This window comes from Aulostomus chinensis, chromosome 9 (genome assembly GCF_037954235.1).
Source record: "Aulostomus chinensis isolate RoL2024-O1b breed Wild chromosome 9, RoL_Achi_v1.0, whole genome shotgun sequence".
In the NCBI taxonomy this organism is placed as follows: domain Eukaryota; kingdom Metazoa; phylum Chordata; class Actinopteri; order Syngnathiformes; family Aulostomidae; genus Aulostomus; species Aulostomus chinensis.
Genome location: NC_141328.1, coordinates 30374265 through 30387625, shown reverse-complemented (window position 1 = coordinate 30387625; position 13361 = coordinate 30374265). Strand labels below are relative to the sequence as shown.

The window sequence follows — 13361 nt, the reverse complement described above, 5'->3', positions numbered from 1 at the left end:
TAATCAGTCCAGGCGGTGCACCAGTTGGTATATCTGTTCTTACAGACTCAGGCGACTGCTCTGTCAACCAGTAGCTGGTTCTTGGCTCATCGGGTGTTAGCACGTGGGTCAATACAGGGATGGGGCTCAGAAAGGAATTGGCACTAGCTTGTCTTAGCCGATATGATACATGACAGGAGCTTTCATGTTGTGGGAAGCAGGTTATTGGTTGGTAGTTGGATTGGGTGGGTCCCTTTTGGGGGTCCATCATGATCAGGACTGTCCTGCCCTTGGTTAGCCATTCTGGGTGTGACCCATCACTTAGCAGCAAGTTCATCTATGCTGCAAGGCGTTCATGGAGTGCAGTTAGCTTCTTCAGCCAGCACGTGTGGATCATGTCAAGGCCCGGTGCTGTCAAGCTCTTCATCTTTGACACTCTGTCTTGGATGTCTGCCATTGAGATGGTTACTGGTTCTTGTTCTGGGAGGTTTCTGTGGTCAGTTCTCAGGTCCACAAGCCATTGTGCATCAGAGTTGTGTGATGCTTCTCTTTCCCATATGCTCTTCCATTACTTTTCCATCTCAGCTCTTGGTCGGCCTGGTTGGTTGTTATTCCCCTGTTATTATAACTTTAATGTGCAAAGGATCACTCACATTGGTATGACGAAACAAGAATACCAGCATTGTTGAGGTATCTTTCGCTCACTGGCCTACAATAAGCTGACAGTGCACTTTACTGCTTCTTGTCAAGCATCTCTTGAATCCACTAAATATGACACCTTTACTGTAAACAGTCCTAACTTACCTTCCAACGAGCCAAACAATCTTTGGGCTTCCAGTAGCCTCCTGGGGCCAAAACAGGGTCACCCTCCAACAGGGATTTCTCCACTTCCTCCAATGATACTTCACTCATATTCACCTCCAACCTGCCCTCTGGGTTTGGGGAGGAAAACAAACGGGAGAAAATAAGAGGCAGAAAGAAATAGGAGAAAAAGTCATGACAGTGACAACTGGTGCACTAAAAGAGGGCTCACCTATGCCCACAAGGATGTGTGGATACAGAATATAAACATATCATCATCAGAATACATTCATAAAAGATCTTCTCAACTGGCAAAACAATGTCCTCAGGATCCCAGAGTACAATTAAATTGATCTTCAGAGACCAAAATATTGCCCTTTTAACTATTTCATATGTATTCAATATTATCTATACTAATAACTGCCAAGAACCAAGTACAGGATCTTCAATTTGACCCAGATCAACCCCTCTCTTGTAACATTACTATCTTCCCATCAAACTCAGAATGTATCAATTTTTGAGATTTTTTTTTTTTTACCAGTAATGATGCAAGTGCTGCTGATCACATTATGGAGGTAGAAACTGAGCAGGAGATATATCATGCATCATACAAAGATACAAGATAGAAGAAGAAAAGAGTTTCATGTGAAAAATTTGAGAATGATGGAGTGGGGAAAGGGGCCCTCTTCCTTTTCTCTCCAAGGTTCTGGAGAAAGCAGTTGCTAAACAGCTCTGTGACTTCTCCACAGCAACAGCTGATTGGAGGATTCAGTCAGGTTCCAGGTTCATCCTAGCACAGAAACAGAACTAGTCAAAGGTACCAGTGACCTCCTACTGGTCCCAGATGAGGGACTGGTCTCTGTGCTGGTCTGATTAGATCTCAGTGCAGCTTTGATACCATTGACCACCATATCCTTCTACAGAGACTGGAACCTGTCACTGGTATTAAAGGAACCACACTAAACTGGTTCAGGTCATATTTACTAGGTCATCTCAGTCGGTACTAGTTAATGATGGTTCCTCTGAGACCACTACAGTCAGTTCTGGTGTTCCACAAGGGTCTGTGCTTGGACCAGTCCTCTTCACCCTGTACCTGCTTCCTCTAGGTCACATGATCAGGAAACACTCCATTAATGTTCACTGCTATGCAGACGACACTCAGCTGAACTCATCAATGATCCACATGGAACAAACCAGCTGACTGAACTGGAGGCCTGTCTGAAGGACAGGAAACATGGAGGAACATCATTTCCTTTATTAAACTCTGATAAACTGAAATTCTTGTGCTGGGCCCAAACACCTGAGGACCACCTGATCTGATGAGACAGGTACCCTGGATGGCACCACCCTGGCCCCCAGCACCACCGTAAGGAACTTAGGAGTTCTCTTTGACCAGGACCCTTTAACTCCCACATTCAACAAACCTCCAGGACGCCTTCTTCCATCTACGTAACATTGCTAAGATCAGACACATCCTGGCTCAAGAAGATGCAGAAAAACTAGTCCCTGCTTTTGTCACTTCCAGGCTGGATTACTGCACCTCCCTCCTACCAGGCTGGACTAATAAGTCCCTAAAGACTCTCCAGCTGGTCCAGAATGCTGCTGCCCGCGTGTTGACTAGAACTGGTAGCAGAGACCAGGTCTCTCCTGTACTGGCAAAATTCTTCCAACACACAAAGTCCTCAACAATGAGGTACCTTCATATTTGACAGAGCTCACAGTCCTTATTGCCCAGCTAGAACCCCTCGTTCCCAGGATGCAGGGTTCCTGCTGGTTCCTAGAGTTCTAAAAGTAGAACGAGAGCCAGAGCCTTCAGCTACCAAGCTCCCCTCCTGTGGAACCGTCTCCCAGTTTCAGTCCAGGACCCAGACCCCCTCTCTAGGTTTAAGAGCAGACTTAACACCTCCTTGTTGATCAGGCTTATAGTCAGGACTGCTTAGGCTGGCCCTTAGATCTGCTGCTATAGGCTCAGACTGCTGGGGATCTCCCATGATGCACTGGGCTTCTCTCTCCTCCTCCTGTCCTCAGACGTGTTACTAACTCCTCTTCTTCTCCCCTCATCCCAGATCCTGGTGCTGCTGGAGGAGGCTCCAGACCTGAAGAGGCTCCAGCTGCCACCCGTAGCTCCACCTGCTCACGTCCCCATCTTTCCATCAGTCTCTCCTCCTTTCTCTCTCTCTTTATCTCTGTCCCTCTCTTTCCTTCTGTCTCTCTGTTGTCCTCCATTCTCTGTCTTTGTCTCTGTCCATCAGTCTCTCCTCCTTTCGCTCTCTCTTTATCTCTGTCCCTCTCTCTCCTTCTGTCTCTCTCTGTCCTCCTCCATTCTCTGTCTTTGTCTCTGTCCTGCTCTCCTGCTCTCTCTCTGTCCCCACTGATCCTGGATCTGCTCCACCTTCCTGCTGGTAAAGGAAGGTTCTGGTGGCTGCTGTTGCAGGATGTGCTGCTGATGGAGAATTGTTGGGTGGAGGTTCATTGAAGGAGGGAGGTGCTGGACCTGCTCTACTTGGACAGAGTCAGGACAGAACTTTGATTGGGGTTTGGTGCCACAAATAAACCTGACTTGAGTTGACGGTAGGTAAACACTCGAATGGCTGTGCAATCAGTGCCATAAACTGCTGTGTTAAGTTATTGTGCGCCACCACAAATCACACATCACCCATCAAAGCTGAAATGGGGCACAACCTGGGTACCCTTTCAACATAATAAAAAAAAAAAGACACCCACTAAAATAATCAATTGGTTACATTTTCCGAGGCCAAAAGGATCAGGGGATCAACAGTTTTCAGAGCTCACAATGTAGTACTCACTCATGGAGGGCATCCTCTCGGGGCAAACCTGCGATGAGAGGTACGTGAATCCTCCCGGCAGGTATGTAGTGGGCAGAGCATCACTCTCACTTATGTTGAAGTCATAGGAGTAGTCTGGAATCACACAGGTGCAGGTTTTACATCTGGTACTATCATGCATGTCAGATAGGTATCAGTGAATGTTGTTACCTGTGCCATTGATGCTGTAGGCTCCTCTCACCACCTGCTCCAGAACCTGAGCTCCAATATTCTTCACATTTTCTCGGATCTGGATCCCTCTGGCTTGGACCATGAACACATACTCATTCACTGTCGACAGAAGAAGGAAAAACTTAAACCATTTTATTCTTGGGCCCACTTTACAATGGTAACATTTTTACGCACAACACAAACTTTCTCAAGAATAAGCAATTTAGGCAAATGGCCTCTCCTGTTGTAAGTGAAGATGTTTCTCCTCTCATCCAAGAAGCTTCTTGGATGAGAGGAGAGTTCAGTTGCCTAAATCGATCATTCTTTAGAATTACAATGACCTGGATGACTGAGAATATACACAAATACACTACACAAACTTGATAAGTGTAATAGCCCATTAATACAAAAAAATTCTCTAATTTGCTTCACCATATGTCACTGTTTCATTTCTCCTCCTCAGAGAGAAATTCTATTGATAGATAGATAGATTAATAGAACTTTATTGATCCAACAATGGGGAGATTTGTGTGTTACTGCAGCTCAATTACAAGGAAGAAAGAAACAGCAATTAAAATGTATCAAATATATCAAAAAGAGAAGAAGAACATTATACAAGGAGTTACATATGTAGAAAACACTATATGCAAGACACCAAAATATACACGGTTTGCAATTATGGATCGAGGTTTGGAGGTTTTTAGATAGATAATAAATAAATATGTGTGCGTCAGCTGTAGATGTGTGTATATATCACATAACCTCATGACAGAGGAAATGCAAGAGTTGGAAGGCCTCTTCTATACTGAGGACACGCCTCCACCTGATCTGGCTCCAACCGATTATCTGCCTTGGTGACTTAATGAGAGGAATTTCCTAACAACACATCCAGAGCCTTTAACTCCAAAGAAGCCAACAACTGGAATGTTAATCGGAGATAATGGGGGAGGTGTGTGTGTGTGTGTGTGTGGGGGGGGGGGGGGCCAGACAACCTAAGCTTAATCATGAACATGAATTCTGTGTCATGACTGTGATGCCACAGTCTGAAAGAATTCTGTTGCCGCACACTCAATCTTTTAAAATTGAGACTGAGTCTGCGGCAACAGAATTCTTTCAGTTTATATCCCTTGCCAGCACATTTCTGCTTTCATTCATACGCTGTGATGCCACAGTGACAACAATGCCTAATGACACACAACAGAATCTCAAACAATGAGAATCAGCCCTGTGACCTAACACATGGGATGCTGGACATCGCTTATTGATTATTGCTATTCAGCTGCAATAATGATAATAATATTACTGGAAAAGCTTTGCACCACTTCCTGTCAGCTTGGGCCCATTAGAGTAGCCACTGCAATAAAGTATGAGAATGGCAACAGTTTTGGTGACACTCTGAGTCACAGAGAGAACCTCATTCACCTCACACACACAACATTCCAAGACTGAACACATACATGCCTGGGAAAGTGTCCGCACAGTATGAACGAGTGGCTTCAACTTACTACAATAGTGACAGAGAACTTTCTGTTGATAACAGGCTATAAAACTATTTCTGTCTACGACTCCTGCTTCTTCTTACTGCTACTTCCTCCCTTCATTGGAGCAGCACAACACTGCCAAACTGTTGGATCACCACCTCTGTCAACTCAGTCTCACGTCAAAACGTGAAAAGGCTCCGTTTGTCCACAGGTCAAAACCTATCAGTTCTACCATGAAGGCCTAAAAATCGTGAAATGGGTACATTTTTTTCCCCTATTCTTTTCTATTGGAGCGCTGGTAGGTCATGTGACTCTTTCATGCGGGCCTCTCAAAACAAGAACATGGCGGCCGCTCCTGTCATTGTCGGAGGAAAGTGCCTTATTCCAAGAGAGTTTTGATTTAATAAAGCATTCTGATGACATTTCTAGTGAGAAATGTACATTTTGTTGTCATAATCTTCGCTCAGTTCTTGTGTATAATCTTTGGTTTGTTCGTTATTACGATGAATCTTTCACCTCTCGGAAGAGAGTCGTTACAGTGTCACGTTTCTGCTGTTGCTATGGTGGTTGCTAAGGACGCTACTAGCGTCATTCCAAGTTTTCTGCAGTTGTTATGGTTCAAACCACGGAAACCTAAATGGCGTTCATGTCGTTGTATTTTGTCGTTACATTGCGTCGTTATCTGAGTTGATAATGTATTTGTGGGATTGTTGACTAATAAAATAATAAAAGAAACATATTGGCCCAGGAATCACCATCAAAATATTAAATAGCTACGCTTGTTTGTTGTTGTTTGTGGGATTGTTGACTACAGCTGTTCAATAAAAATAATTCCATACATCTGCTTCCGGGGAAGTTGCCCCCTGTTCTTCCGTGAGAAAATCCGGAAGTTATCGCTCACTCCGAGGAAAAAAAACAAACATATTTTTAATACTTTATCTTTTGATTAACAAGATAATCTACAAATTCATTTAATTTCTGGATGTTTATTCTACCTACAAAGTCCATTTGTTACCATTATAGATCTACCAATCAGCATTAAGAAGAGAAACAATGATTCAAACTAATGGCGGTCTGCTGATGTCACATCCGTCACAGGCTAACTCCTGCACTCAGAGGTGGCCTTTGAGTTCACGCTATATTTACAGATTTATTATTGAGTGGAACAAAGCACACTGATGTCTGGGTTCATCAAGGATATCATTAAAGAAATCCTAACTATCTGGCCAGTTAAATTGATCCTAACTGTTCTTCAGATGTTGTGCTGGTAATGTCATGTCATTTCTTTTCCAGTGTAACTTTTGTCGTTCTGATGTGTGTATTTTTACTGCTCCAACAAAGCTGTTCCTCTTCTGGGGGAAATCAATCATTCAGGCAATCAATAACTGAATGTCTCTGACGCTGTACTGTAGTATTACAGTACAACAACACCTTGATCCTTCCTTTTCAAATGCTTTTATTGTGTTTCTCTTATCAGGTGTTCAAAATGATTACAATAAGAATCAATAATTGATATTCAGCTTTGTTTCAACAATAATCATTGATCAGAAATGAGGCCTGATGGCTGCAATAGCAGCTTTGTGCTGTTCAGTGCCTCCTGCTGTAAAAAGGAGTCAAGGCGGTGTTAAAGATGTGAAAATGTTCCAAAGATCCTTCTTCATGTTGGTCTTAACAAGATTGGTGTCAGGCCTTTTTTCAAAGGAGCTCCAAAAGGTTCACTTAACCCTTTGAGGCCTGACTGAGACATGAGGCCTGTTGACCTTTGACCCTGTTGCTCTTTTGCTCTCATTTGGCCTCTACAGTGGATACAGACCTGAAACTTGAACCGTGAGGCCTCTAAAATATATAAAATCATAATCTGGTGGAATAACTCTAGAACCCCCTCCCAAACAGGAAGTAGCTTCAGGAAGGAGGTGGGGCTTCAAAGTTTTAAATGTTGGTTTCTGGCAGAGGTGTGAACTCCTCCCAGAAATCTCATCTCATTTGGAGCAACTTTGACCAGTTATGATGCTTCATTGATAGACTTTACTGGACTTTGCCACGCCCTTTACGGACAGCAGAAAGGACTTAGGGGGGTCAAACCAGCACAGATGCGATCCTTCTGGAGGACAGGACAACACACTAAAATTTCAACTTCCTAGGTTCAAAGAGAAACAACTATCGGTGTATGTGCTGATGTGTGCATGCGGAACACTGCTGAGATACAAATCTGCTATTTGTCTTTAGTAACTGTATGACAGTTTCCATGACATTCATCTTGTTCCACACAAGCTGCCTGACTTGCAGGACTGGTGGCGATGCAGTAACAGAAACAACGGCTCTCAGTTAACCTCCGTGATCCACCAAAATCAGTACAATGCAGCAAGTCAGCTCATAGTTCTGCCTGATTGATTGATGTCTGAATGTGTAGAATATGACAACATAGAATAGATCCTGTTCACTCTTGCTCCAACACATGCAGAAGTCGACCAACAAATACACTTTCCTAGCAAATACATGCATACCTTTGCACACAGTGTGAAGACATAATGCTCCAGTTTCAGGGCTCAGTGACGAGGGGTGAAAGAATATTTGTTTTCAAATGACATTAGGTTGATACACTTTAGTTAAATTTTTAGTTTAGAGATACAGCAGTTTTGGAGGAAAGAGTCAGTTCTTCATACTTTCCAAAAGTCAGACACAAATAAATGACTCAGGAGGATAGACTAACTTACACAGAAGAGTTTCTGCAACCTCGCCTAATAATGCTATCACAACTAAATCCTACACTCTAACCCTAAAGCAAACCGAAGCTAAGTCTAACTACATTGTAATATTTACCAGCCCTTTGCGAGTGATAATCAACAAAAGGCTTTCTCACTTTCAGGTTTCACTACTACAGCAGTACAAGTGCAAGCACATCCTAGCGGATGCCCTTCTGAGGCGCCATATGATGGAAAAATGCTGAGAAGCTTCTGGCACAGGATTCAGCCCTCCAGGCACCAACATATTTCAACAAGTTATTGCGTTCTTCCTTTGCCTGCCAAACATATGGCGATACATCACATATGTAGATCCCTACCAGGGCAAATCTATGGTTCCAATCCATGTGTATACGGTACTACGCTGCACTTTTCTAGTGCACATTGCTAACCAGTCTGATCTTTATTGCAGTAAATCTTTGTTGAAACATTTTTGGATCCCTTTTCAAAAAGCCATCTGCTGGGTCCTTTTAAGGGTTAGTCTGGCTGGAAATACAAACTCAGAGATGAATAATATCACAATCTAGTCTTTACAAAGCATGCAGTTCCTCCTTCAAACATGTCCTCTGTAGACTGCAGTACTGGTCAGCGTCAGTGTATTCACAGCTAACCTGACAAATGCAATTAGACACACAAGACATGGAGTTCGGAGGAAGGAACTGCATCCAATGATTATACAAGTCTGCTGCTGCTGCTGGACATACAGCAGAAGCAAAGGGATTCACACACACTGCTCTGATATGTCTCTGGTGAGGGGCAGCCAATGTATATTCAACTACATGAAACTGTGCACACCAGAGAGACCCCACAAGCCCACCCCCATTGTTCCTCATGCAATCAGAACACCCCACCAGAACCCATAAAGCATGACAGGGACCTTGAACGACCTTGTTCACTACAGCTCTCAGCGACTACACAGTCCGCGTGCCAAGCCCAACCCACCTCTCCCCCTCCCCCTCTATCTCCCCTCTTCATCTCCATGTAATGTGGTTTGTATCACTTCCCGTCAAGTCTGTTTGTTCTTATTATTTAAGAATCTAAATGACTGATTGCAGAATTAAAAATAAATTTCCTGGCAGGGGCACCGCAACATATTAACTGTGACTTAATGAGAAAAGAAAGGGTACACAACAAGGAAAAACCAAACACATCCCCCCTCCACTTTGCCTCTGAAAGGCAATTAAGTCCAGATTGATAAGTCAGCAGTAGGAGGTGATTGGTCCCGTTCTGCTAGCTCCCTGATAAGAGTTGAGAAGTAGCTCCCCCCCTGCATTCACACACGATGGCACAAGTACAAACCGCATACACACTCATGGGACTAAAGCTGTCTTGCTGAAACATGATCATTTTTTTCCTGCCACTGTATATCAGTGACACCTACAGAAACCCAGGAAGTACAGCACCATGTGCGTGTAAACATCAACCCTCAGTGAAAGCTAGATGTGTGTTATGTCAATAGAAAAGCTCAATTATGGCACCGTCAGTGATGTAACACTTAAGTACAGAGACAATATTTAGCAGCCCAATGCAATAGCTTATCAGTTACCTCCATTACCCTTGTGTAAGTGATGCCGAGAAACCCTGAGGCTCGTGGATCGAAACCCCTCCAACACACACACACAAGCCTAGGTCAACACAAATGAATCAATCAGTCAGTCAATCTGTTTCTATTGCGCCAAATCACAACAAAAGCCACCTCAAGGCACTTTACACAAAGAGCAGGTCTAGAACCTCACTCCTTAATTCAGATGAAAGAGACCCAACATTCCCACATGAGCAAGCACTTGGCGACGCTACATACATACAGTTGTCAAAGTTGGCATATTGTTTTCTTCTTTCTTCTACGCCCATTTCACAGTACTAGTGTTCATTAAGGGGGTGGGGCCATGGGGTAGATGACGACATCACAAAGCATCACAGCTATCGAGAACGCCGACCTTCATCCCAGTCTCTCACCCTGAGTCCCGATCGTCTGAGTCATTCTGGCTATGTGGCCTAACACGCAACCAACTTCTGGTAGCCAAAATGGGAACCATTCCTCCCAGTGACTTCACCCGCCTCAATGCACCTTCTTCATCAGCATGCCACGTTTGACATTAATCAGATGAGCGTTGGGGAGAGAATTCAGAATCAGAATCAGGATACTTTATTGATCCCCATGGGGAAATTAAGTTCAAGAGTTGAGAGTTAACAATTGAGGGAAAGGCAGACGTACCGAGATTTCTCGCTCTATCGATAAATAAATGCTATTTTCAGGCTATTTGTCTGGTGCAATCAGCAATGAATTGAAATATGCCAATAATACATTTTTCTGTCTTGGTTCTTCCCGTTTCATCAACAACGAAACAGGAAAATCCTGATTTTCGGCCTGTTTCCTGAGACAGAGGGAGTGAGTGAGTGTGTCGCTCATACCGAGAGAGAGCGATAACTAACCTCACATCCTGTCTGTCTGCTGCCAACAACTGCTCAAACACATACCCCTCCACTTTCACCATGATCTCACCCAACATAACCTCCCATTTACAGGTATTATAGAGTCAGACAGGGATCCCTGGGCAGGTGGCTCAGCTCATGGGCATCTCAACAAAAAGTAGAGCAGCAATCCTGTATAAAATCTACACTTTTGCTGGTCAGGTCCTTCAAAAAGTACTGTACCAGGATGAATACACAGAAACTTGTGAATATTTAACAGATCTTGATCGCGGTGTGAAGCCTTTTGTTGCTCAACATTCTGATACTGTACAGATGCCTTCTCCTTTCATATTTCCAGTTGACAGGAAGAGTATTTAATTAATCTCATGGAAAAAGGATCACTGCCCTGTATGTCTCACTCCCCTTTCATTTATCTGGGTCCTGTCCCATTCACTCACCCTTATCTTTATCCTGCCTGCTCCCTCCCCCTTAATCTTGCCACTCCACCTCCCCCATCCATTCCTGTTGTCATGGGTAACTTAAGGTTATGTAAGCAGCAACCTGTAATGCTCTCCCAAGGGGCTCCTGTAGATTCACACCCTTAAGAGACACAAGTATGCACAAGCATTAAGTTACTGCATTATCTGTGATGTACAACACTGCATCAACACGAAGGGAAATTCATCACCACTTATTAATTGTACAGTGTGTTTGTTCCCATCACTTAAGGCAGGGGTGTCAAACTGGTCCAGTCCAGCGCCGTGGGGCTGCAGGTTTTCATTCCAACCAAGCAAAAGCAGCACCTGATCCAACCAATGAGTGAGGACGCAGCTTAGCTGATTTAAGTTGAATCAGGTGTTGCTTTTCCTTGGTTGGAATGAAAACCTGCAGCCCCACAGCGCTGGACTGGACCAGTCTGACACCCCTGCCCTGCAATGTAAGGGGACATTACATTAGATGTACTTCCTGGAGAATTACCATAGCCCCACCCAACAACTACTTGTCTAACCCTGACTAGCTGGTTAATAAACAGGTATTCTAAAGATTGCAACGAGAAGAACGTTTGAATCTAATGAGCAGTCATGCAATCATTAAATCACATCATTCAGGTTTCACCAGGTGCAGCCATATTTGTGTTCTACCTAAACACCATGTTGTCACTACAGCCTTACAGTGGCCTTTGACCTCCTCCTGTCTTCTTTTTCTTTTTATGATTTTTGAGAGTCACAAATTCAAACTAATTCAAATTTGCCAATTTGACAGCAGATTTGATGAGCAGCTGTGTGTGAAGAGAAGCGATGAACACATGTACAGACAGATATTTATTCCATTGTCGCAGACATGGGAAGGTCACACAGCTTCAATTGATTGACTTGGTTGAGCTCAGCTCTCCACCACGAGGAGCGAGCAGATGCAGATACATCCGCTGGCCGTGAGACAGGACACAGCAGCCGACACTAGACCACCCAAGCAAATATAAATCTCATTCTTTGCCTTCAATGAGCACGCAGCTGCAACTGATCATGCAAATGTTGGATCAGCCCTCGTTCTGGTCACATGACAGTCATGAGTGAATCATGAGGCTTCCTCTGAAGCCTCAGCTGCACGTTCACACAGAGATTCTTCCACATTCCACAAACTACTGTGTAAGTATGATTACAGGAAAACCATCACAAGTGACTTCACCAGAATCCTCATCATCTGAGCAGGAATTAGATCACATGAGAGTATGACCAGGCGCCACTGTGGAGCAGTGGTCCTCCCTGTGGCCCCCAGCAAGAAGGTTGTGGCTGCAGCACGGGGTCTTTCTGGGTGAGTCTCCATGTTCTCCCTGTTCCTGCTGGGTTCTCTCTGGTACTCCAGCTTCCTCCACAGTCCAAAGACATCAAGAGGGACCAGGTTAATCCAGACTCTAAATTGACCGTAGGCGTGGCTGGGAGAGCCAATGCTTGTCTGTCTCTATGTGTTGGCCCTGCCATGGACTGGTGACCTGTCCAGGGGGAAGGCTGCTGGGATAGGCTCCACCCCCACCACCCTCAACAGGAGAGGAGGGGGAACACGGAGGGATGGAGAACATGACTACACTGCTGGCTGATATCTAGGAATTGGAATAAATTAAACTAAGAAAAGGATAAAAGACACTTGGAGCAGATGTCTCTTTGACAGGCTGAGAACAGAGATGATGTCAGCATTTACCACAGTCTCTGGCATCCTGCCCACTTCCTGAGAGCCTCCCAAATACTTGTCCTCCCATTCCCCTGCTTTTCCTGCTTCTCATTTCCTCCTTGACTGGTCAGTTTCATTCATTAATTCAATTGTCATCTATCTAAAAAATCTGGGTCTTCTCTGGCTTCTCCTCTCACTGCACTGGACCAAAATGAGTCCTTATGAAGCAACTGAGCAAAAGGTGTTAATCACAGTTGTAGCAAATGACTCATCTTTACAGTTTTGTCCAATAATTTATTTTACCACTTTTGGGGCCTGTATTTTTCAGGGTAGGGTGTTGTGGCTGAACTGGCTTCAGCTCCGGGGTGAATGTGTCACTAACCTGGGTTCTCAGAGACCACTGCTCCACTGGCCCCTGGATAACCAAGGATTTAAAAAAAAGTCAATAATTCCATCATGGAAGAGAAGAGTAAACCATTTCATATGCTCTTCACTACTGAACATGTTGCAAACGTCTGACACAGATGTCAAAGTAGGACCGCAACTGTTTCTACAGACCTATGTCAGGTCTGGTAGGAGAGATTTTCAGGAGATGTGCGTGAATGTTACTGACTTGTCACAACATCAACTGCCAGAGTGTTTGTGATTATTTTGATCAGAGGTTTAAGGTCCTGTTTATTTCTAAAAATGGTGGTGACAATAGGACATGTACAGCGGGACAAAACAGTATTTGGCAGCCACCAATTCTGCAAGTTGTCCCACAAAAGAGGAAGTCTGTAAGGTTC

General features: G+C 44.1%; 1 protein-coding gene across 1 annotated transcript in view; it reads right to left on the bottom strand.

Annotated features, from left to right (window-relative positions):
• The window catches only part of b4galt5 (UDP-Gal:betaGlcNAc beta 1,4- galactosyltransferase, polypeptide 5), a 45094-nt gene that overhangs the window by 10855 nt on the left and 20878 nt on the right, over positions 1-13361 (bottom strand). Inside the window, exons 2-4 of the mRNA XM_086215004.1 lie at positions 3777-3896; positions 3588-3701; positions 784-911 (exon numbers count right to left, since the gene is read on the bottom strand). Of these exons, the coding sequence (XP_086071130.1) occupies positions 784-911; positions 3588-3701; positions 3777-3896 (362 nt within the window). The remainder of the gene's footprint in view (positions 1-783; positions 912-3587; positions 3702-3776; positions 3897-13361) is intronic.